Below are 25,655 nucleotides of genomic sequence, written 5' to 3'. Positions count from 1 at the left end.
AATGTAGGTTTATCTGTATTTATCTTATATACATAGGGTGGTCCTTAGTACCATGTACATTTTCAAATTCATTTATTTTAAGCTCCAACCACCGGAATTCGTTATAGTCAAGAAAACTCTCCTGGTGAATTTTATTCAAATTCCAACAACATAGCAGTCCACTGACACTTTCGCTTATTCGGTCTCAGACTGCTATTTTACCCCCAGTTATAAACGGCGGACCGATCTTAAATATCGACCATCCAGGTTCCGTCGTCTGGGACTTACACCCAAATCCCACGAACTGCACCGCTCCTACGCCACTTCAGGACTAAAATACCTGAGATCCACGCAAACTGCCTTTATTTATCGTCACGCAGGACTCTCTATACCTTGCGATCAACGTTCACGTGTTATATATAACTTTCCTAACATGGTACAATATGCATCGTATATTCCATTCCAACCCTTTGTTTTTAAAAAATCAAAAAACACCGTGAAACGCCTACAGACAATCCTAATGTTTTAGATATACCCAATCACAGACAGTTGATTTTCATAACAGGCGTCTGCCATACCTTTTGTCTTGTTGAAGCAGGGCCCTGCGTGATTGTCTGAGGTGTTTGAAAGCGTTTGTTCCCGACCCAGTCTGGCCGTCAGAATCCTTCCACAGCCCTGTCTACTCGGAAACGTCAGAGATCACCATTTGTTAGGAGATTTTGTAGACAACTTGTCCACTTTCTTAAATCTCCTCGCGTTCCTACACAAGCCGTTATCTTACAGGAAGGAAACCCAAAGCATACAAGTAACCGTTTAACAATAATCCATTTTAATGGTAATATACAATGCAATACAATCAAGTACAGTACAAATTAGATACAGTTTATCTGTGGGATCCCACAATTACCTGTGCCAGCAAGAGGAGAGAGAGAGAGACCCTGCTGGGAGTTCCTGTCTAAATACTTCGCTAACCAGAAGGAGGAGTTATCTGTGCCCCCCCCTTCCAGACCAGTGATTGGCTGCCCAAATTAGTATCAACAGCTCACATAAATTCCCCAAACCCAGTGGCTCAGCTTCCTTATCACAGGGATCTGAGATGACTGTATGTTAACTCCACACCTTCCCCCTCTTCCTTTTGTCCTCACAAAGCCAAATGTTCACAGGCCCCAAACATAGTTCACAGTTTTCTCACCCAAATCATTTTCCCTTTTTAATCATCTTGATAGTTTACTAACATGCATACATACAAATATTTCCTCACATGGTTCAAACTGATATGTGTTATAGGCAGTAAGTAAGACATGGCCAGATGAACCAATACAAAGTGTAAATGGTCCACCAAATGAAAGATCTCAATTTAACTTTAAAACTACAGGAAGTACAGACATGTGCCTTTTAGTTACATCACAAAGTTCCCCAGAATTTTTTTTTCTTAAAATTCTCCCTTTTTTAACTAGAACCGTCAACGGTTCAATTTTACCCGCAGCTGTTTTTTGATTGTATTCAACTTTTTTCAATAAAATATTAAAGTCTCCCAGTCCGTGACCTTTCCTGAAAGTGTGTTATGTAGCACCCTCTGTTGTTAAAAATTGTCAATATGAAGTCGGATTGAAAAAAATCGCCAAGCGGGTCATATTTATCTCATAGAAAATGCATCGTAAACATGACGTGTTGCTATAGCAACGCCTTTTGTCTACTGCGGTTCCATATAGATAGATAGATAGACCGATAGATCAGTGGTTCTCAACCCAAAAGTGGGTTCGTTTCAAGTGGGTCCTTCAAGATGTCAGTGAAGAAATAAAATTGGAATTTTTTGGGGGGGAAAAGTCACACTTTTATTTTGAAGGCCCGATTTTTTCTGTGTGTGTGTACTTCCAGTCCAACGCCCGCCTACTGCATGTGGGCGTGCGTTGGACTGGAAGTACCAGAGACCATAAACGGTTTTTCGAGTCTTCTGGCCAATCAGAATCAAGATTGTTGTACCAATGGATGTATCTATACACAGATGGATATTTTGATATTTGTGTATGGTAAAACAATGGTTTTAAAGGTTTTAAAATGTATTGCAATTGTGCTCACTTGAATAGATTTCCAAAAAAAAAAATTATACAAGTTAAATTTAAAAAAAAAATACAATTAAATGTAATTAAATCATTTAATTAAATACAATTAAATCATGTTAAATATGTGCAGACTCGTGTGCTGGTGACCCATGGACTGAGCTACCTGCCCCAGGCCGACCTGATCCTGGTCCTGGTGGAGGGGCAGATCACAGAGATGGGCTCCTACCAGCACCTCATGGCCACAGAAGGAGCCTTTGCTGAGTTTCTGCGAACATACGCTACTGTCGAACACACCGACGGCAATGGTGAGAAATACTGCATACACACAGCCCTGAAGAGTAATGGATTAGTAATCAGGATAAAGAAAATGGTAACTGTGTTCCCTTTCAGTTACATGAAAAAGGCATATTCAAATTGGGAAAGGAGTCTTACTGGGTGGGGATGGAATAGCTGCTTTCATTCTTTTCTTAAATATCTTATTTATTTGTATTGCAGTAGGAGGAAACCAGATAAACTAAACAAAAATACTGCTAATGATAGGTATCTTTGTATTTGCTTGGGCTGGTATCTCTGTATTTGCTGTTTTTCTTCTTTTTGTCAGTGTAGTAGGTGGACACCTGATTTGTTTAAAATACGCTGTTAATCCACATACTGCAGTAACTTAAAAAAGAGCATATGGTGTTTGTTTTTTTAAAGGTAAACTACTAATTGTAAACAATATGTTTTTAAAGTAAACCTCCCAAATATTCTGGTTTAGTTGCATTACATTGTTTTGTTTCCTGCCTTCATTCAGAACCTGTGGCAAATAGTGGAACCAAAGGAGCAGAGAATGGCATTGATACTGCTCCTCTTGGGTGAGTAAAACGTAACGACAATGGAGCTCTACACCGTAGAGAAACCATACAGTATTTATCAGGCTTTGGATACACACCCACAATGCCTTTTAGTGCAAGAAATACATTTTCTATTCCAGAATATAGAATTGTAAAGAATGGGCTTCATGTAAGAAATGTTTTGGTATTCTTATTTTTTGTAAGTGTTACAAATCTTACAAACTTGAAGTAAATGACTTGATCCGGCCTGACGATAACCTCCTGTTTAAGAGGAGCTGAAAGTTATTGAGATTTCATCATTAGCATTAATATTTTAATACCAGAAAAGTACGAAAAATATTTGTTATGTAGATCGAGCACAAGGCTCACCATCATGAGACTTACACTTAACGTTTATTTCAGCATTATATATACGAACTGTTCGCCTTATTTAAGGTCTATGTTTTAACATGTCGCTTCGTGTTTTGGTCGTAGTCAAAGTGTCGACAGTGTGTCCAAACTGTCTCAGACGGGAAGCCAGGAACTAAGCAAGGAAGCCAAACACCCCGAGCTGGGCAAACTGACAGAGGCTGACAAGGCCAGCACCGGACAGGTAGGTGGAGGCTTTTGAAACCCCATCAGAGAAAAACATTCATCACGGTGATGGAAAATCTGAATGAGCTTAGCAATAAGAGACTGACGTGTTGTCTGGAAGTTTATTGGATCTTGTACAAGAAGTTGAGTGTATGAACAATACAAGTGAATACAGAGGTGCAGTCACATTGTTCCACCATCAGTTCTGAAGCACAGCCATTCTCTCTTGATGTTTATCCTAAAAAAGGCAAGCATTTAACTTCATCTAAAGATGAGTCAGCTCAATTGGTTCTCAAATCCTAGTCAAGACATTCCTAGCATTCCTGGCCTTGCATGGCAGCGAAACACTGGGGCAGTCTGAATGCGACTGCTCTTTGTCTTTGTCTTGTGACTCTATGTAGAGATAAGGATCCATCACCAGGAGAGATATGTGACCTACCTAAATGTTTTCTAGCATGAGAAGGACGTTTAAGATGGTAATCTGTAAAAGGCTTGAATATATTTAGGAATTAGGAATGCAATACAAAATGACTTTTAAAAAGTTTTTACCCCCTTGGCGCATTTCTTTTTCTTTTATGTATCCCCACAGTAGTAGAACATAAACTTGTTTTAAAAACTGAAAAGCAGTGTGTGCATTCACACCCTTTGCTATGTAGCCCCAACAATGACCTTCATAGTTCAATTATGAGTTGAATAAAGTACACCTATGTGCAGTCCAAGTGTCACATTATCTCTGATATCAGGTACTTTATCTCAATCAATCAATCATAGTTTATTTCTATAGCCCAATATCACATTACAGTTGTCTCAGTGGACTTTACAGTTTGTACAGAATATGAATACAACCCCCCAAAGAAACCCCCCAGTTAATGGGGGATAATGGAAGAAACCTTGAGGAGAGCAACAGAGGAGGATCCCTCTCTCAGGAAAGACAAACGTGCAACGGTTCACAGTCCAAGCCCCTACTGACTGAGCCACTGCCGGACTGTCTTTAAGGTAAGATGGCGCCTGCCCATTAAGGGCTTTGTAGGCGAGAAGAAGAATTTTAAATTCTATCCTGTGTTCTATAGGGAGCCAGTGAAAGGCAGCCAGAACAGGAGTAATGTGGTCCCTTTTCCTAACTCTGGTTAGTACACGATCCGCAGCATTTTGAATCAGCTGAAGCCACTTGACTGACTTCTTGGTACTCCCTGATAATAAGGAGTTACAATAATCCAGCCTAGAAGTAACAAATGCATGGACTAGTTTCTCTGCATCGTTTTGAGGCAAGATATGCCTGATCTTTGCAATGTTACGTAGATGGAAGTAGGCGGTCCTTGAAATTGATTTTATGTGGGCGTTAAAGGATAAATCCTGATCAAATATAACACCAAGATTCCTTACAGTCTCACTGGAGGCCAAATTAATGCCATCCAGAGTGAGTATATCTTTAGGTAGTTTGTTTCGTAAATGATTTGGGCCGAGTACAATAACTTGTAAGGTCATCCAAGTTTGTAAGTCCTTGAGGCAGTTTTAAATTGTATTTAGATGATTGGTTTCATCAGCCTTGATGGATAATATATCTGAGTATCAACCGCATAACAATGAAAATGTACAGAGTGATTCCTTATAATATTGCCTAACGGAAGCATATATAATGTGAACCATATAGGTCCAAGCACTGAGCCCTGTGGCACTCCATGGCTAACTTTAGTTTGCATGATAGATTCATCGTTGACACGTACAAACTGAGAGCGTTCAGATAGAAAGGACCTAAACCAGCCTAAAGCAGTTCATTTTATGCCAACTAAGTGTAAATGCAGCACTGAGATCAAGCAAGACAAGAATAGAGACAAATCTTTTGTCTGAAGCTATTAGAAGGTCATTTGTAACTTTCACAAGATCTGTTTCTCTGTGCTATGATGTGTTCTAAAGCCAGACTGAAAATCTTCAAATAAATGATTGTTTTTTAAGTAATCACACAACTGTTTTGCGACCGCTTTCTCAAGGATTTTTGAGGGGAACGGAAGATTAGAAATAGGTCTATAGTTGGCTAAAACCTCTGGATCGAGGTTGTGCTTTTTAAGAAGAGGTTTTATCATACCTACTTTAAAGGATTGTGGTACATAGCCTGATAATAAAGATATATTCATTATATTTAAACACTTAAATTATTATTTAGTGTTATATTGGATTTTACATTTCCGGGAGCTGTTGATAACACTTTACCAGTCGAAGGCAAGAGGTCATTAATTTTGTTTCTAAGAGTAACAATTTTGTTTCTAAGAGTAACAATTTTGTTTCGTTAAAAAAGCACATAAAATCATTACTACTGAGTGCTATGGGAATAGAAGGCTCAATGGAGCTGTGGCTCTCTGTCAGCCTGGCTACAGTGCTGAAAAGAAATCTTGCATTATTCTTATTCTCATCTATTAATGAAGAGTAGTAGGCTGCTCTCGCTTTACGCAGTGCTTTCTTATATTCATTGAGAGTAATATGCCAAATTAAACGAGATTCTTCAAGTTTAGTGGAACGCCATATCCTTTCAAGTTGTCTCCGGACAGGACACTGACCGCAGGAACTTTTGACTAATGCTTTGTAGTCTAGTAACAGTACTTCAAAAGTTATACAAAAATTGTCGGATAAAGCAGGATTATGCGGTTCGACTAATAGTTGCTACATTTCAATACCATAAGTCAGAACAAGGTCGAGAGTGTGATTATAGCAGTGGGTTGGTTTATTTACACTCTGACAGAAACCAACAGAATCTAATATAGAGTTAAATGCAACAGTAAGGCTATTTTTATCATCGTCAACATGAATATTAAAGTCACCTACGATAATTACTTTGTCTGTTTTAAGAACCAACGTTGATAAAAACTCAGAGAATTCTGATAAGAATTCTGAATAAGGACCTGGTGCACGGTACACTGTAACAAATAAGATTGGCTGCAAAGTTTTCCAGGTCGGATGCGTAAGACTAAAAACGAGGCTTTCAAAGGAGGTATAATTTAATTTTGGTTTAGTATTGATAAGAAAACTTGAGTCAAAGATTGCTGCAACTCCACCTCCTCGGCCCGTGCCTCGAGCAATATGAGTGTTGATATGGCTGGGTGGAGTGGCCTCATTTATGCTGACATATTCTTCATGTCTCAACCATGCGTGGTTAAGAACGACTGCAGCTGGGCGTAGACTACTCGCTCCAGGGCTTTAGATAAAAAGGGTAGCTGGGAGATGGGCCTAAAATTTGCGAGAATGGAGGGATCGAGATTTTTCTTTTTAAGTAGTGGCTGCACCACGGCATGTTTGAAGGCAGCTGGGACACATCCTAAGCTAAGAGAGGTGTTTACAAGCAATAAAATACTTGCTCCAACTGATTCGAAAACATCTCTGAGAAGGCGAGAGGGAATGCTTTCTGAGGTGCAGTTTGTCAGCCGCAGGTGCATGACTACATCCGAGAGAGAAGAAAGGGATACAGGCTCAAAGTGGTCGAGGACAGCAGGGCACAGAAAAGGAGCTGAATCTGGGGTAGCATTAGTGTGGGCTAGCCTAAGTGCAGATACCTTTTCAATAAAAAATGTAAGAAACTTATCACAGAGTAGGTGATGGCACAATATGGCCAATGTTTGTGCAACGGCTCTGCTGTATTTTCCATCTTCTCTCAGTTTCAAAATGGCTTGCTTTTCTCCAATAGATATCTCTAAAACTGAGTATACATGCAGTGCTATTTATTGTTTGAATAATCAATGTAGCAGGACACCCCTGGCCATCAAAAAACATCAGTCAGTAACATGTTCCAATTATTTTGCTTACTTAAAAAATGGGTGGGTTTAAAGAAAAGGTGCCATCTTCTCAGTTGTTTAACCTGTTAAGCACCGCCCCCCCGATACCGGGGGGAAAAACGTGTAATCTAAAAAGGTAGCTAAAAACGCTAACATGGCTCACCTATGTCGCAGTCTGGTCAAAAGTGGTCTTCAATGGCATTAAAACGATAAAAACGCTGCTGAAGTTAATCCATAGGTTAATCCAATGTGTATGTGTCCCTTTGAAATGATTTCTGATAATCCATGAGTAATAAACCGGCTTTTCCGTTTCCAGATATCAGAGCTAGAGATAGGTTCGCTCTCATGCAAAACTGTGTGCGCATAGCTCTCATTTCTTAATGGTAAGGTGTGTGTGTATGGGGAAATTCCCCTTCAATTCTATTGGCTCTAACGGTTAAAAAGAGATGTCAATCACCAAAATCGACCAATGGGTTCCAGAGAAACGGTAAAAACTACCATTTCCACCCAAATCACCTGTTTTTGTTGCTAAATCTCTCTAAAAAGGTCAAATGTCACTTGTTTTTGCATCAATCTTGATACAGGGTACTTATTATATGTTGTACTTTGGATTCCTAACGATTCTACCATACCATCATCCAAGGGTAGTTCACTATAAGTAAACAATAATTTTTGGACGGACACTGTAATTTACAGTTTTTTACTATGTTCTATCTGAATTTTCTTTAAAATAAAAAACATCTATATTGATTCTGACTTTTCTACATCCAACTCACAGGTTTATCATTACTTTGAGAAAAAAGATTATTAATTTAACCATTTTAGAAGTGTAGTTATGGTCATTTGTTCTGGAAATGTCATTTTCGAGCCTGATACCTGAAAAACAGGCTCAGTGCTTAACAGGTTAACAGATCTAGATGTAAATACCTGGATTGAAAAGCTGAAATACTGACCTTTTGTCTCATACCCATCTTTTGATGTAAAACCTAATTGTTTTCAGTGTACAGTACAGCAAAAATAAAGCAATTGGCGACGCTGTTCCAATAGTTTTGGAGGGGACTGTATATCTGAGACTTATAATATATGCCTAAAAATAGTATAACAGGAGACCTTTAAGTTGTAGACACACACACCGTTAATATTGGGTATTTTATTTGGTTTAGGATTCCTATGAATGACTGCCCAGGAGAAACGCAGTGAAGCGTTTAAGACTGCGACTCCGCCTCCTGGTCTCAACTCAAGTTTCTCATGGATTAAGTCCAAAAAGTCCTACAATATAGGCCGAAATGAGATCTGCCCCTTCCAAAGTAGGATGAATGCCATCTCCAATTATTTACGAAGCCCACATCGTTTGCTGGACACCTCCAAGACAACCAGCGCTGAAATGATGACATGTCGTCATTGATCAGATTGGGGAGGGGACCAGAGAAAATGACGATGTCCGACATTGTTTTAGCATAACTACACACAGACACCACATTAACTTTGGTGCATTCTGATTGGTGTAAACATCATTACCACCGACGTGAATAACAATCCTACTGTATTTACGTTTATTCTTAGCCAGCAGTTTAAGATGCAGCTCAACGTCGCCCGCTCTGGCCCCCTCTGGCATGTGACTGTGGAGGCTTCGGTCTCTAAATTCACGTGTCTCAGAATAGAGCTACCAATAACGAGAGTTGGCTTCTCAGCGGGTGTCTCGCTGAGTGGGGAATATCTGTTAGATACGTGAACGGGTTGGTGGGGACCTCATGCCTACTATTTCTATGATTCCCACCTCCAACCTATTAACTATACTACATTTAACACATTAAAGGAGGTAGAGAAGTAACGGCACATGAGACAGGTAGAGCAGGAAAGAACACCCGAGGGTGGGGAAAGAGCCATGGCTATACATCAAGCTAAACTAGCTACCGTTAGCAGTTTTTAAAAGATTAATGACATTAAATCTCATTGGATTGATGTGCCGACCCGATTGAGACACCCCTCACGAGACGTGCAGATGTATTTGCTGCAAAAGGTGACTCTACTAAGTACTGACTTTAGGGGGGGGAATATTTATGCACTATTTTATTTTATCTTCAAACTGGAAGGCATGTTCTGTACTTAATTTACAGGTTGGAAAAAAAACACCAAGGGGGGTGAATACTTTGCAAGGCACTGTAACAATCATCATATATATATGTGTGCGGTATGTGATGGTCCGTAACAGCCTGATCCTCTCCTCTCCCTCCACAGGTAAAGCTGTCTGTGTTCTGGTCTTATCTGAAAGCCATTGGGGTGCTTCTGTCTTGCATCAGTCTGATGCTGTTCCTCACCCATCACCTGCTCTCCCTTTTCTCCAACTACTGGCTGAGCCTGTGGACCGACGACCCCGTGGTGAACGGCACTCAGCCCAACAGAAAGATGAGACTGGGGGTGTACGGAGCTCTCGGCCTCTCTCAGGGTGAGGAGCGGTAACGGATGCACAACACAGATGTGACAAAGCAACCAATGCCAGATCAATGTCTAGCTGTAGTTTGCTCTCGAATGCCAAATAGTATCCATGTGGATGTTTGAACAAGCTTGTAGCGTCCAAAATCAAGAAGAAATCAAACGGAAAGTGAACTCCAAATAAAGCTGCCGCAGGGGTGAATGATCCAAGTCCAGGCAAAAGTCCTTTCTGTGCATTTTATTCTATGATCCAATATCATCAAGTACAACAGTTTTATTTTCCCTGAGCCTCTCCTAAGGCCTCCTTTTGCTTTCCCTGCTAAAACATATGCCATACTGGTGCACTCCTCCCACCAGCACTTGTCTCCAATATATACAATTACACCAGGTGCCCAAATCACTCAGTGCCCAAAGATGCGTTCAACACAAAGCAAAAATAATGGCCATAAACAATAATATGCCATAATGGCTCTTACAAAGCTATTCACAATTTCACGACACTGAGAACAACATAATTCGACCACTTGTGCTGCATTAGGATCGAATCTATAAACCTCTGAAAATGCCTTCTTAATTCGCTTCATATTGATCTGGTGGGCCTCCATAAAGAGCGGAGAAGAGCATTAACAACTGATGTTTTCCTCAACATCGTGTGTTTGTGACTGGTCGATAGATAATAGTTATATATGATTATGATATTCTGAGAAAACATTGAAGAATGACCAACCCCTGGCGTTCTCTCTAGATTAACTTCATTTGCACTTCATCCTCGTTTTAAATGAATCAAATGTTTTTTTAGACGGAAAGATGAAATGTGATGTTTTAAGACAGTATTTAAGAGTCACCGTCGGAATAATCACACCCAATGAAGCTCAATACTCTTTTGTAGGTGTGGCAGTTTTGGGATACTCCATCTCCATATCCATTGGGGGCATCCTGGCCTCCCGCTGCCTACACAACTCCATGCTGTATGACGTGCTGCGCTGCCCTATATCTTTCTTTGAGCGAACCCCAAGCGGCAACCTGGTGAACCGCTTCGCCAAGGAGATGGACACCATTGACTCGGTGATCCCCAGCATTATTAAGATGTTCATGGGCTCCATGTTAAACGTGTTGGGTTCATGTGTGATTATCCTGATCGCCACACCGCTGGTAGCCGTCATAATTCCTGTTCTCGGCCTGCTCTACTTTTTTGTGCAGGTTAGTTGGAAGTTGACATATGACATAACAATAGTTGTCTTTCTTTTTATACATTTTGTGCAAAAGAGGTATGTTTTTTTCCGTCTGGTTTATTGATTTGACTAAATGTGTCTCTGTCCTTCCTCCGTCCAGAGGTTTTATGTTGCGTCATCTCGCCAGCTGAAGCGCCTGGAGTCGGTCAGTCGTTCACCCATCTTCACCCACTTCAATGAAACTCTGCTCGGCACCTCAGTCATCAGAGCCTTTGGTGAACAGGAGCGCTTTATCTGTGAGAGTGACCTGCGGGTGGACCATAACCAGAAGGCTTACTATCCCAGCATAGTAGCCAACAGGTTGGGGACGGACTCATTGTTACTGAATGTACTACCTGCTGGACACGGTCTACCCACTGATTGCATACACTGTGCCGTAGTTGGCACCGTGGTCTTATCTCCTCGTTGGGTCTGTTTGTGTTCAGGTGGCTGGCTGTTCGCCTGGAGTTTGTAGGAAACTGCATCGTGTCATTTTCTGCTTTGCTTGCGGTCATGGCCAGAGAGAGCCTCAGCCCAGGCATCATGGGGTTGGCTCTCTCGTATGCCCTCCAGGTAAACGCTCTTTTTGACTTTCACGCAGAGATGGAGGACTCGAGTGCCGATGTTCGGGACTCATGACTCGAATCGGACTCGCGCACTGATTGACGCGGACTCGAACTTGTGAATTCTCGCGCACGTTGACACCGACTCCTGAATTCTTGGATTCGACTTGTACATTGACGCTTCGACTTGGACTCAGAATCGAGCAAGTTTTGTCTCGAGTCAGATGTACTCTGTCCTGGCGTGTGCACCTGCGAGGCGAGTTCACGTACTGGGCCCCGCTATTCCAGTCTAGAGATGTCTAGGACACGCCCCGCATCGTGCTGTATGCTTTCACACATTCTGCTTCCACATTGGAAAAGAGCAGAAAGCTCGTTATGTGGAAACAATATTGAAGAGAAGGCTCCGTAACACATTACTCTAAGGATCGAGTTCAGACATACAGGCTGTCTTGAACACTATCATCAGAGTAACGTGATCTAATCAATAAATAAAGATTCAGCTGATAACACGAAAGCACATGGGTACTTAACATGCAGAATGATGTCATTTTGCATGTTAAGCAGCCATGTGCTTTCTTGGGCTCAATCTTTATTGATATCATTTAAACATTCACTATAATAATTGTAGCATCCCGGCTGAATGAGGGTCAGACTCTCCAACTGATGGTATCTGTTAGTAGTATATATTAATTTAATATATTTATTTATTCGTCATCTATGTGTGTCAAGTGTTTACACTGCGTCGTTGTCCATTAACTTCCGGTAAAAGTTCCTTCAAAATAAGAGTCCCGATCTTATTACTATAAAAAATAAAAATGCAAAACGAAAACTTTACCATAGGAACATTTGAAAGTTGAAAAGATATTTGAAAACACGTTTTAAATATAGTTAGACATATTAAAGGTCATTTATAATATTAATATTGGTAATAAGCTTCATATTTCTATAGCACCTTTTTATACAATAATTGTAGCCAAACTTGCTTCACAGCAGTTCAATAGACACATTAGTATAAAAGGATAAAAGCAATGTAGAGGAGCTACAACTACATTTCAACAAATATATCCACTAAGATGAATACTTGAAGACTTGTGACTCGGACTTGGACTCTTCTTGGGTGACTCAGACTTGGACTTGAACACAGGTAATGATGACTCTGACTCGACTCCGACTCTCCCTAGGTGACTCGGACTTGGACTCGAAAAGTGGGGACTCGAAAGTGACTTGGACTCATAAATTGGTGACTTGACTACAACACTGCTTTTACCTGCGATAAAGTATTTTTTCTTCAAGAATTCCAGTACCAATTTAACAACCAATGTTGAAGAAAACTATTAAATGATTTGTTATCCAAAATCGGTGGCATTTCTAAAAAAGACACAAAACCTTTGGTTGTTACTTTTTAATTCTGCATCTTTTTGTTTCTTCTCTCTATTTGTCATTCCTCTGTTGTATGTGTAGCTGACTGCCTCTCTAACCTGGCTGGTGAGGATGTCCTCTGACGTGGAGACCAACATAGTGGCTGTGGAGAGAGTGAAAGAGTACAAGGACACAGAGAAGGAGGTACAAACATGGGATTTGTTTTTGACATCTCCTTGCTTCTTCTTGGTGCTAGATAGAACCTACAATTTAGGATTAAAGAGAGGAAACTTCTAAATTATACAAGTTGTTTAATTTGATACAATTAAGTTAATGAAGGCCACACACAACACACTTACATGCTGTACCATACAACCTTCATTTACAATGTTGTTTCTATACATGCACAGACACATACCTGTAAGTGTGCGTGTATCTATGTATGTGTGTATATATATATATTGGGGCTGTCAGTCGATTCAAATATTTAATCGCATGATTGTCCATAGTTAATCGCGATTAATCGCAAATTAATCGCACATTTTTGATCTGTTCTAAATGTACCTTAGAGGAATATTTTTCAAGTTTTTAATACTCTTATCAACATATGAGTGGACAAATATGCTTTATGCTAATGTTTATTATCATTTGAACAATGACAAATAAACAAATAAACAAATATTAAACACAACAACCTCTGAACATTACAAATATTCGCCTCAATTCAACCTGGAACCTACAGCCTACAGCCCTAATATATATAATTATCTCATCAGCTGTGTGTGTGTGTGTGTGTATATGTATGTATGTGTATATATATATATGTATATGTGCGTGTGTTTATATATATATATATACACAGTGGGGCAAAAAAGTATTTAGTCAGCCACCAATTGCAAGTTCTCCCACTTAAAAAGATGAGGCCTGTAATTTTCATCCTAGGTATACTTCAACTATGAGAGACAGAATGGGGGTAAGAATCCAGAAAATCACATTGTCTGATTTTTAAAGAATTTATTTGCAAATTATGGTGGAAAATAGGTATTTGGTCAATAACAAAAGTTCATCTCAATACTTTGTTATATACCCTTTGTTGGCAATGACATAGGTCAAACGTTTTCTGTAAGTCTTCACAAGGTTTTAACACACTGTTGCTGGTATTTTGGCCCATGCCTCCATGCAGATCTCCTCTAGAGCAGTGATGTGTTGGGGCTGTCGCTGGGCAACACGGACTTTCAACTCCCTCCAAAGATTTTCTATGGGGTTGAGATCTGGAGACTGGCTAGGCCACTCCAGGACCTTGCAATGCTTCTTACGAAGCCACTCCTTCATTGCCCGGGCGGTGTGTTTGGGATCATTGTCATGCTGAAAGACCCAGCCACATTTCATCTTCAATGCCCTTGCTGATGGAAGGAGGTTGTCACTCAAAATCTCACAATACATGGCCCCATTCATTCTTTCCTTTACACGGATCAGTCGTCCTGGTCCCTTTGCAGAAACACAGCCCCAAAGCACGATGTTTCCACCCCCATGTGTCACAGTAGGTATGGTGTTCTTTGGATGCAACTCAGCATTCTTTCTCCTCCAAACACCTCTAGTTGAGTTTTTACCAAAATGTTCTATTTTGGTTTCATCTGACCATATGACATTCTCCCAATCCTGTTCTGGATCATCTAAATGCTCTCTAGCAAACTTCAGACGGGCCTGGACATGTAGTGGCTTAAGCAGGGGGACACGTCTGGCACTGCAGGATTTGAGTCCCTGGCGGCGTAGTGTGTTACTGATGGTAGCCTTTGTTACTTTGGTCCCAGTTCTCTGCAGGTCATTGACTCGGTCCCCCCGTGTGGTTCTAGATCTTTGCTCACCGTTCTTGTGATCATTTTGACCCCACGGGGTGAGATCTTGCGTGGAGTCCCAGATCGAGGGAGATTATCAGTGGTCTTGTATGTCTTCCATTTTCTAATAATTGCTCCCACAGTTGATTTCTTCACACCAAGCTGCTTACCTATTGCAGATGCAGTCTTCCCAGCCTGGTGCAGGTCTACAATTGTGTTTCTGGTGTTCTTTGACAGCTCTTTGGTCTTGGCCATAGTGGAGTTTGGAGTGTGACTGTTTGAGGTTGTGGAAAGGTGTCTTTTATACTGATAACGAGTTCAAACAGGTGCCATTAATACAGTTAACAAGTGGAGGACAGAGGAGGCTCTTAAAGAAGAAGTTACAGGTCTGTGAGAGCCAGAAATCTTGTTTGTTTGTAGGTGACCAAATACTTATTTTACCGAGGAATTTACCAATTAATTCATTAAAAATCCTACAATGTGATTTCCTGGATTCTTTCCCCCCATTCTGTCTCTCATAGTTGAAGTGTACCTAGGATGAACATGACATGCCTCTCATCTTTTTAAGTGGGAGAACTTGCGCAATTGGTGGCAGACTAAATACTTTTTTGCCCCACTGTGTGTATATATATATATATACATATACATACCCTACATATTTAACATTTATGTCCTCTGACCACTAGGCAGAGTGGGAACGAGAGAACTCCAGCCTCCCCCCGGGGTGGCCCACTGAGGGCTGCATTGACATGAGGGGCCTCTGCCTGCGTTACCGCCAAGATCTGGACCTCGCCATTCGCAACATCACCATCAACATCAGCAGCGGAGAGAAGGTGTGCTTTACATCACTACACTGACAGCAGGGGGCCACTCACAATGCTCATATTGATTGTGGGTGAATTCAGGGGTCGTGTTTGATAAAATGTCACTGTACTTGGGTGATATGACGGATAGTGTTGGACAGTATAAGACTTTTATTTGCATTTTCTCTGTGTTGAGTTATGCATGTGAACAGTGTCTCCGGCCAATAACCTTTGCTGTTACGTCTTTCTACAAGGTGGGGATTGTAGGGCGCACTGGAGCGGGGAAATCCTCCCTAATGCTGGGATTGTTCCGTATCATCGAGGCAGCAGAGGGCCACATCTTTATTGATGGGGTTGACATTGCTCAGCTGGGCCTCCATGAGCTTCGCTCCAGAATCACCATCATACCACAGGTCAGTGCAGAGAGGACACAAGAGGTTTGGATTTCAATTTGAATGTTCTGCAAGGGTTTGAAAATCAATGCTGGCCCTAAGTAAACTGAATATAGTTTTTCCAAGCAAAAGGAAAATACATTGTCCTAATTCAAAGGGGACACTTCCTTTTAGGTCTGTCTTTTGACACATGATTTGTTTAATCACATTGTGGGAAGTGTAGCTTTGAGGCCTTTATAGCAACCTTCCAAGGAAAGGGGTGAGAATTGTGGCCTCCCTCATCTGAGAAATCTAGATAACAAAACAGTTGGGCCAATTGAATTGATTGATTTAAAACAAGGGACAGTGTACATTAATCAACATATTAAAAACATGTAAAAGTACTCGAATTAGCCAAAAGGCTAGTTTTCACCGATAGTCCCTTTGCCAGATGGTGATAGGCATCCTACAAGCAAGAATTAAAATACCACTACATTGTTATACCAACAAATGTACATCTTTGCAATAGATGACATCACTAAATACAGGTAAGGAGCAAGTCATGATAATAAAGAAAACATTCACACCTACACCCACTGGCACTGTTGATTATCAATGAGCCACTTGTTAACACTGCTTGAATGTGTAGTAGGATGAGGATTCTCTTATTGGTTGTGGTATTGAATTCCATTGATGGGATGCGTGGAATGAAAATACTTAAATCCCTCCCCCTCTTCACAGGACCCAGTGCTGTTTTCAGGCTCCCTGAGGATGAACCTGGATCCTTTTGACAGCTACTCTGATGAGGAAGTATGGAGAGCTCTGGAGTATTCACATCTCAAGAGCTTCGTATCCGGCCTGCCAGGCAAACTCAACCATGAGTGTAGTGAAGGAGGAGAGAACCTCAGGTAACTGATTAATATTCAGCCATGCCAACTAGCCAAAACTCAGCTCAGCTGCAGAGAGAACAAAGCATTGGTTTGAGTCTGGCTTGTGAAAGTGAAGTAAGTATTTGTTTGCAAACGTGGCCAATAGGGGAATCATCACCAACACTGTTCTCACTTGGCAATTCATTCAATTTACTTCTATTTGGCTTTTTTATTTATACAGTTACGATCAGGGACAGATAAAAGCATTTCTCATTGAAAGCTTTTCTCTTTCCTGGTATACCTGTAATGTGAAACATCTGCAGGTTGTGTTGATTTTTTTTATTTGGAATTGGCTCCAACACTGCCATCAGTGCTGACTGGGACAATAAGTCAGGCAGGAAATAATACACCCAGCCAGGCCACTACCAGTTTTTAGTTTTTTAGTTCACATCGTACAAGGAAACACTTCCAGAGAAAACCCACAGTTTAAGGGGAACATGGGAGAAACCTCAGGGAGAGCAACAGAGGAGGGATCCCTCTCCCAGGACGGACAGACGTGCAATAGATGCCGTGTGTAAATCGAAGAGATAATACATTTTACAGCATATAGACCGAATGTTAGGAAATGCATGTGTCTGTAATAAGAAGATGAATCCACGAGGATGTCAGCTACAATCCTGTGGAGGCCATCAGGGAAGCAGCATGACGAGACCCAAGGCAGGACCGCAGAGACAGGTTCAGCCACGACCCGAAGTCCACGACTTAATCCAGAACTCAGGATAGAGGATCCAGGACACAGGACTACAGCAAGAGGATCAGCCTCGACTCCGGATCCCGGCGTAGATAGATACAAAACAAGAAGAAAGATTTGGCTGGGTTAATCGGAACAAGAGAATACACAGACACAGACAGAGAGGGAGAAGGTCATTGGATAAAAGTTATTCTTGATAACCCTCTAGAAAGATCTCATGAACTTCCCCACTCAATCTACCAAGACCCGAGCAGTTCTATTAGATATAGATAAGAAACAGAGAGAGGGAGCACAACAACCTATCTCTTCGTCAGATGCACTCCCCTGCTTATCTAAGCGACTCTGCACCCCGTTACCCTCTACAAGGCCATAGACCAGCAGAGGGGAAATGGGGGGTGGGTAAGGGTACGGGTTTTTAAGAATAAACCGCAAGGGTCTAAAGGGAAAAAAGATGAAATATAAGGTACTATATTTTATGTAATCCTATCCCAACATGTTTTAAGTGGGGGTGGACCAAAGATCCTCTAGGGCAGGGATGGCAAATGGCGGCCCGGGGGCCTGAGGAACAGCAGAGTGTCTTAGCTAGGTTCAAGTCAACTCCAATTGTGTGTGTGTGGGGTGAATCTGCGGCCCCTGGTGGCCAGTACATACATGATGTGGCCCCCACCACCATCCAAGTTGCCCATCCCTGCTCTAGGGGGTCCGGGGGCATGCTCCCCTTAGAAATGTTTAATTTTAATTTGAGGTAAATGCATCAATCTGGTGGAATTTAAAGGGCAACTAAAGAGAATAGATATATGGAAACACCCATATGAAATAGACCTGTATACATTTCAATAATCCTAAAATCGTAAGAATATGGCTATAACCAATAACATACCATATGAAAAAACATTGAAACTTGTTTATTTATTTGTTTTTGGTTCATTTATAGTTGTGAGTGTGTCTCCTGAATCAGCCTCTCCTCTCTCCTTCCTCTCCCCCCTGCTCCTCTGTGACGCAGCAGGAAAGACTAGTTTTAGCTCTCAACAAGTTTTGTAAGTTTATCTTATCTTATTTCACCTAGCTAACATTTATTTTTTTATTCATGCATATTTTAGTAAACCCTTTCAAATAAATATGTGTTTACATGAATGGTGACCAAACCGTTTGAGACCCACTGAGAACTTAGACTAAAGTTAACTATCTAAACACTCAGAGTCCTTTCCTTAACTGAGCTGTAGTTATCAGCCTCTCAGTCTGACAGCAGAGAGCTCTCCTCCACCTTGTTGTTGAAACAGCCTCTTATAGCTGTTAGAGCAGCTAGCTAGCACCAGATGCTAACAACAACAAAACACGTACACTCACTCTCGCCACACATACCAACACCCTTCGAGGGCTTTAATGTATGATTGGTGTGACAGTGGCCATGTCGGCAGGCCACATCATGTATACAGCCAGTCCCCCTGTGTGAGGCAGGCCCACATTTACGCAGCGTCCTGTTCACAATACATACAAAAAAAAGTGCCATTAATAAATGACTGTCAGAAATCCTAAGTATCTGTTGGCTTATGGAAGCATGTGTGTTTCCCACCAGTGTAGGTCAGAGGCAGCTGCTGTGTTTGGCCCGAGCTCTGCTGAGGAAGACCAAAATCCTGGTTTTGGATGAGGCCACAGCTGCTGTGGACATGGAGACAGACAACCTGATCCAGTCCACCATCCGCTCACAGTTTGACGCCTGCACCGTCCTCACCATCGCTCATCGCCTCAACACCATCATGGACTACTCCAGGTAGAGTGAGTGACGTGAGTGTTCTTTTGCTCCTCGTGCTGTGACAGTTCATCAGTGTTCTGATCCTTTAGGGTCCTGGTGTTGGACAAGGGAGAGATGGCAGAGTTTGACACCCCTTCCATTCTCATTGCTCAAAGAGGAGCATTCTACAAAATGGCCAAGGACGCCGGGCTGGTGTGAAGCAAGAGGCTCCTCACTCTGTCCAGAATCGCCTCTGAGCCACCACAGCTCCTCTGCCGTCCTGAAATAAAGAGGGACAGGGAGATAAAGTGAAGAGTTGTTCTACACTATGGAACAACTGTGTTAATGAGAACAAGGGTTTTAGTTGGACCTGCTCCAAAACTGCTGGTTTTGGGAAGCAATACTGAAGTCAGAAGACGACATCAAGTATGTTGTCTTGTAAATACAAAATCATATAGTGCCAAAGACTGCCTTCAAACATCCCAGTTGTTTTCAAATGCAGATGTTCCATAATATATAGTTCGAACGTACAACATTTCCTCCATATTAATCGTTTGGACTATGCTGTTTTTTACAGTTACTATTGAAGAAATCAACTACTTTGCAGTTTGATGCTAACGGTACCACCTGTAACCTGCACTCAGTGAGTGCACTCAGTGTAACGGATAAGGCAGGCATTATCATATCATTTCTTATTTGAAGGAAAATATAAAACATCAAGAGCTTATCTGTTAAGCAGGTGTCGTAGCTCGTAGGGCACATTAAAGTTGACTCAAATTAATTTATAATTAGCAGCGAGTAGAACTGGGACTCAGCTGATTCTTGGACCTTATAGCTACCAAAGCTAGCTGAAATAGGGCAATGCACTTATTTCTTATAGTTGAATGTAACATCCGTTGGAGGGATTCTTCTGAGAGAGGAGTGTTTTGCGGTTGTCTTATTTTCAGAGCATCATCACAACGATGTGGCCGTGTGAGGAGCAACACAAGGTGTGCCAACTGATGTGTCGGAAACAATAGTTGTGCTGATGATGTGACAGGAAGGGAAGGCTTGTGACATTGAACATCATCGCATAAAACACAACAATGCAAAAACTCTGGGAAACCTTTAGATAGATAACACTGACTGTTACTTTACATCCACCACTGATTGTATTTATTGTGTGTTTGTGTTTAAAGAGACTTATTTTAGGTGAATTCTAATGAGGTGACATTGTACTGAACGTATACAAAATGAATGCTTATAATCTCTTAATGTTCATTTTGTGTACCCATTATAAATATTTGTATTGTGACTGACAGCAGTTTAGAAGTTGATTCGACAGGGATTTACATTGCTGTTTTGATGATGGTAAGTTACTGCGTTATTTTGACCGTTTTGATAAGATGCTGACATGGAGAAATACATTTACAGTTTAGAGTGTGCACGAGGTAGCAGTTCAATGCTCTGAGAAGCTCTGGTTATAGTACAAATAAAACATTCAAGTCCAGGTCAATGAATCTTAAAAATACACAGCCGAAGTAATGATGTAAGCGCATTGAGCTTCTGTACTGTATATCGTTATGATGTATCACTATGAAGACGTTACTGCTTTGCACTGCTGTCATTAAAAGAACATTACCTTGAAAAACAAATGCCTCCCTTCCTGATTCCATTTTGAAACGTGTAACTACATTTGTATGTTATTATGGCAAAGCCAACTTGCATACAAGACATAATGTAGGGTGCAAATCTAAGAGGCTGTGCCAGTTATAGAGCCCTTTGTTTCTAATAGGAACTGAAAACCATATGAATAATGTTTGCACTCACTTCATTGTCACTGTAATAACTTGATCTAATGTATTCAATTCAGAGGGAAATCATTCTGAAATTAATTAAGATTCATCTTAAAAGTTTGCCATAGCGTGCACATTAGGGATGTGCATCTCCATCACTGAGGCCGATGCGATGCGCATCTCGATACGTTGCCACGATACGATACATTTGAAAAACCAGACGATGCGATACGATTCACCCCTGTTGCGATACAGTTCGATACGATTTGATTCAACATTGTGCGATTCAACACAATGCAAAAATAATGATACTTCAATATGGTACGACAGAGGATTTTAGTTTTATTCCTTATATGCAGCAAATCATACATTAACAAAAAAGTGCTTTACATATTTGGTACTGCACATCCCATCATGCCGTTTATTTTTTTACCTTAAAAAGCTCTCCAGAGTAGGCTACAGTACAATTGTATAACACCTCACAGTTAAACAATGTAAGGATGCATTGCTCATGATTAACAATGTGCAAATAACAGCTACCATGGTGCCATGCCCATACAGCTGCCAGCCTGATGTGCTGAACACTCATTCATAGGCTAACTCACCAGTGAGCAGAAAGCAGTGGGTTCTATAGGAACAATGAAGAATACAAATAACCTTTCACAAACAGGTATTTCATAACTGCTTACAGTGAGGAAGACATTTAAATTATTATTGACCGTCACAGGCTGCTGTAAACTAAACACCACTCTCTGACAGAACACCTCACTGAGTGATTTGACCTGTTGAGTAATAAAGATACCTCATACAAAGGTCTACGGATACCTTATTACTCTCCATGACCTGCGGTCAACTATATAGCATAAAGGACTATTACACCGTCTTTCTTGAACAATCCGAAGTGTTGCCAAACGTTTGATTTGTAGGTATTTTTCGGTGCGCTGTGTTTCTCTTTCTCCTCAACTTCCGTGTGTGTTAATAACTGAGACTCTCGGCCTCCGTAGTGGCGAAGCAAATATCAAAGATCGTCTCTGCTGAGCGTTGACAAGATGAGGGGATTTTGAATCGGTTTTTTACCGATGCAAAGACGCTACGCAATCGATGCATCGCGAGTTCAACCCGGTTCAACCTAAACTGTAGCCGATGTGCACTCGCATCTTGAACGTTTATGCCGGTGCACCGATGCGAATCGGTGAATCTTAACATCTCTAGTGCACATACTGTATAGTCTCATGCTGTGTGTGAATCCAATGCAATACATAATGTTTCCTCCATTGACTAGATTCCCATAGTCACTGGTGGTCAGGCTGGTGTGTTAGTCTCCTGGATGATGACTGTTGCCAAGTCATGATTGTGGCATTGTGAATGTAGTATGTGGGAACATTTGGAGCCACATGTGGGATCTGTGTCATTCTTTAGTGAACATATGTATGATTAAAGGAGTACATTAAAAGTTGTATTTATGCGCAGCTTCATTTGCGTAATCAGCTTTACAATATTAGACATGTTGCATTAGTAAAACATGTTATATTAAGAAAGGCATATATACATTTAGCTAAATTCAAAGAAATGGTTAGCAACAACCTTTACATTTAAGGTGAAGCTCTTTGTACATTTCTTAAAACTAGAGAGCTTTGTTTAAATACACCATATGGAAACCAAGTTGAGGCAAAGATTTGCAATCCTTTTTACAAAACCTATAAGATCATAATTAAACGATTGTAGATTAAACTTATTTCATGCATTCAGTGTGCAAATGTTATATCAGTTCATAATGTATATTTTTACATTTATGTATTATTAATCTAATATTATTTGTTTTAAATCGAAAAATATCTACACCATGTATAAATAAGAGAGAACGTGATAAAGCATCGGAGGCGGGACTCTGCTCATTCCTTTGAAAGCTGCTCAGTAGCGCATCAAGCCAAAAGGGCCTGACGCTGTCGAGAGCAAATGTACCCGTATGTGGGCCCATATTGCAAATCAAAACATTTATTGACTACTAATTGCCAAAAATCCCAGTTCTATCTCCTGTTATTAGTGCATTCAAATGGCCCGCCACGAACTTCCGGGAACTATCTGAGTTTCCATTAACCATGTGACGATCAAGCATTTTGGACTTCCGCTGTCGCAACTCTTTAGGGCTCTGGAGTGGAGTGCACCAGCTGGGCGTAAAAAAGTAGGGCTTAACTCTAACGTTGGGCTTAGCTACGTCCTACGTGATTCGAATTTACACTGAGTGCACCAAGCCTGACTGGTCTCGGGCGTAGCTGCGTCTGGTCTTAAGATGCGCGTCCACGTGAATACACGCGAAACAGTAATTGTTGCCAAGCAACACCATTTTACAGACTCAGAGGACCAGAGAAGAGGGAATTCCCACACCCACAGCGTCAGCGATGACTCGAGGGGAATCCCAAATGGCCACACCCCGAAAGAGAAAGAGGGATTTGTCAGAGCTACAGCGGGAACTGACGGAGAAAGAAATTGTTTGTGTGGAGGTGGAGACCGTCAAATTGAGAGCGGAACACGAAACAATTGAGCTGGAGAAGGAGAAATTGAGACTCTTCTTAATGCCCTTTCATTGTTAAACATGTAAACAAGACGCCCTGCCATCGTTAATATCCTTGCCTGTTTTACGTTACTATGGATACTAGTCTGTCTTTCCGATTTACGCCTGCTCCATACTAGGCATAAAAGTTACACCCGGGCGCAACGCATACAGGGCTTAAGTCTAAGTGGTGCACTAGTCATAACTTTAGTTTGGTCTTAACCTTCGGTTCTACGTCGGACGTAGAGTTACGCCCAGCTGGTGCACTCCACTCCTGGGGTAAAGTATGTGTGGGCCCAATGACGTCATGGGCCCACAAATACCCATGTGGGCCCATGTCGTCATTGGGCGTCACAATGACGTCATGGGCGTCATGACGACAAGACGGACGTTGAAGTACCCTAGTTTGGCCACTACGATCATTTGCTTCAACGTCCGGCGCACCGGTGGGCTTGGTAGGAACCAGAGCTGTTTAGGTAGGAACCAAAAGACTTTATTTGATAATTTCAGTAAAAACTAACGTTCACATTTTTCTTTTTAATTATAATACTGATTCGTTCAAAACAAAGCACTTTGGCAACTTACCACATACGTTTTAAAATGCTTGGTTGTGGTGACTGATGTTGCGCTCTCTGACCATTCCTGTGAAAGCTCTATTTCTGTTCACACAAATGTTCAAAAAGAGGTAACCACAAAGCGATATTTAACTGAAAATACTAGGGAAATGTTTACTCAGAATTTTTCTTCCACACTTGCCCCTGCTAACACCTCAGTAAATGAGCTAGTAGATCATTTTAATTCAAAAATTAAAAATGTTATAGATGCCATTGCTCCAATTAAGGTAAAGGAAGTGACTGGGAAGAAAATATCTCCATGGAGAAAGGCCATGACCGTTAAAACAGAAAAAAGAGAATGTCGAAAAGCTGAACGCAGGTGGCGAAAAACAAATCTCCAGGTTCACTTTGACATTTATAAAGAGAGACTTGGTGTTTATAATTTGGAATTGAAAAACGCACGACAATCGTTCTTCTCTGACATCATTACCATAAACAAAAACAACGCCCGTGCCTTGTTTGCTACCGTAGACAGACTAACTAACCCCCCAGTGTCAGTAGCCTCTGAATTTCTATCCACCAGGGCGTGCAATGATTTTGCCTCCTTTTTCACTGACAAAATTCAGAAAATCAGACAAGCAGTCAGTGCCTCTGCATCAGGAACAGCAAATGTGTTGTCTCTGTGTCCACTTAACATCAATTCAGACACCATGACACAATTCCATCATATTAATGATAAAAACCCAGAGGACATTATACAACTTCTGAAATCCTCCTCCTGCTGCCTTGATATTATTCCAATAGGATTTTTCAAAGATGTTTTGCCTTGCATGGCCTCAGAACTACTTCATATAGTAAACAAATCTCTTTACTCTTGTATTTTTCCACAGGCCCTGAAAACTGCAGTCATTAAACCGCTCTTAAAAAAGAATAATCTAGATGCTTCAGTAATGAACAATTACAGGCCCATATCAAACCTCCCATTTCTAGGTAAAATCATTGAAAAAGTTGTTTTTCAACAGTTGAGTAATTTCTCGCATTTAAATAACTGTTTCGATGTGTTCCAGTCAGGCTTTCGACCAAACCACAGTACTGAGACTGCTCTTGTAAAGGTCTTCAATGACATCCACTTAAACACAGACAGTGGCAGAACTTCAGTGTTAGTATTATTAGATTTCAGTGCTGCATTTGACATTGTTGACCACAGCATATTACTAGACCGACTGGAAAACTGGGTGGGACTTTCGGAAACAGTTCTAAATTGGTTTGAATCCTACTTAAAGGATAGAAACAACTTTGTTTCTATAGGTAAATACACATCTGAGTTGACAAATATGACATGTGGGGTTCCTCAAGGCTCCATCTTGTGGCCTCTTCTCTTTAACATCTACATGCTACCACTGGCTTAGATAATGAAGAACAACAAAATAAGTTACCATAGCTATGCAGATGACACACAAATGTACGTAACAATTTCACCAGGAGACTATGCTCCAATTCAAACACTGAGTAAGTGCATTGAACAAATGGATGTGTCAGAACTTTCTCCAATTAAACAAAGATAAAACTGAGGTAATGGTTTTTGGAGCCAAGGCAGAACGTTTAAAAGTTAGCGCTGAGCTTCAGTCTGCAATGTTCA

At 41.1% G+C, this 25,655-nt stretch overlaps 1 protein-coding gene across 1 annotated transcript; it reads left to right on the top strand.

The window, feature by feature from the left end:
* The first annotated feature begins 2,176 nt into the window (after positions 1-2,176).
* Positions 2,177-20,764, top strand: LOC117441481 (multidrug resistance-associated protein 1-like). The gene is made up of 13 exons (XM_034077570.2): positions 2,177-2,347; positions 2,836-2,896; positions 3,350-3,467; positions 9,448-9,655; positions 10,532-10,842; positions 10,975-11,174; positions 11,300-11,426; positions 12,878-12,979; positions 15,297-15,443; positions 15,668-15,826; positions 16,526-16,692; positions 18,981-19,175; positions 19,247-20,764. The coding sequence occupies exons 1-13, from the start codon at positions 2,257-2,259 to the stop codon at positions 19,353-19,355; spliced, it is 1,995 nt and encodes a 664-aa protein (XP_033933461.2). The 5' UTR covers positions 2,177-2,256; the 3' UTR covers positions 19,356-20,764.
* The last annotated feature ends 4,891 nt before the right edge of the window (positions 20,765-25,655 follow it).

Source organism: Pseudochaenichthys georgianus, unplaced genomic scaffold, assembly GCF_902827115.2.
Source record: "Pseudochaenichthys georgianus unplaced genomic scaffold, fPseGeo1.2 scaffold_1723_arrow_ctg1, whole genome shotgun sequence".
NCBI classification, from domain to species: Eukaryota; Metazoa; Chordata; class Actinopteri; order Perciformes; family Channichthyidae; genus Pseudochaenichthys; species Pseudochaenichthys georgianus.
Note: the sequence above shows the minus strand (reverse complement) of the source record. Positions and strands in the feature narration are given on the sequence as shown.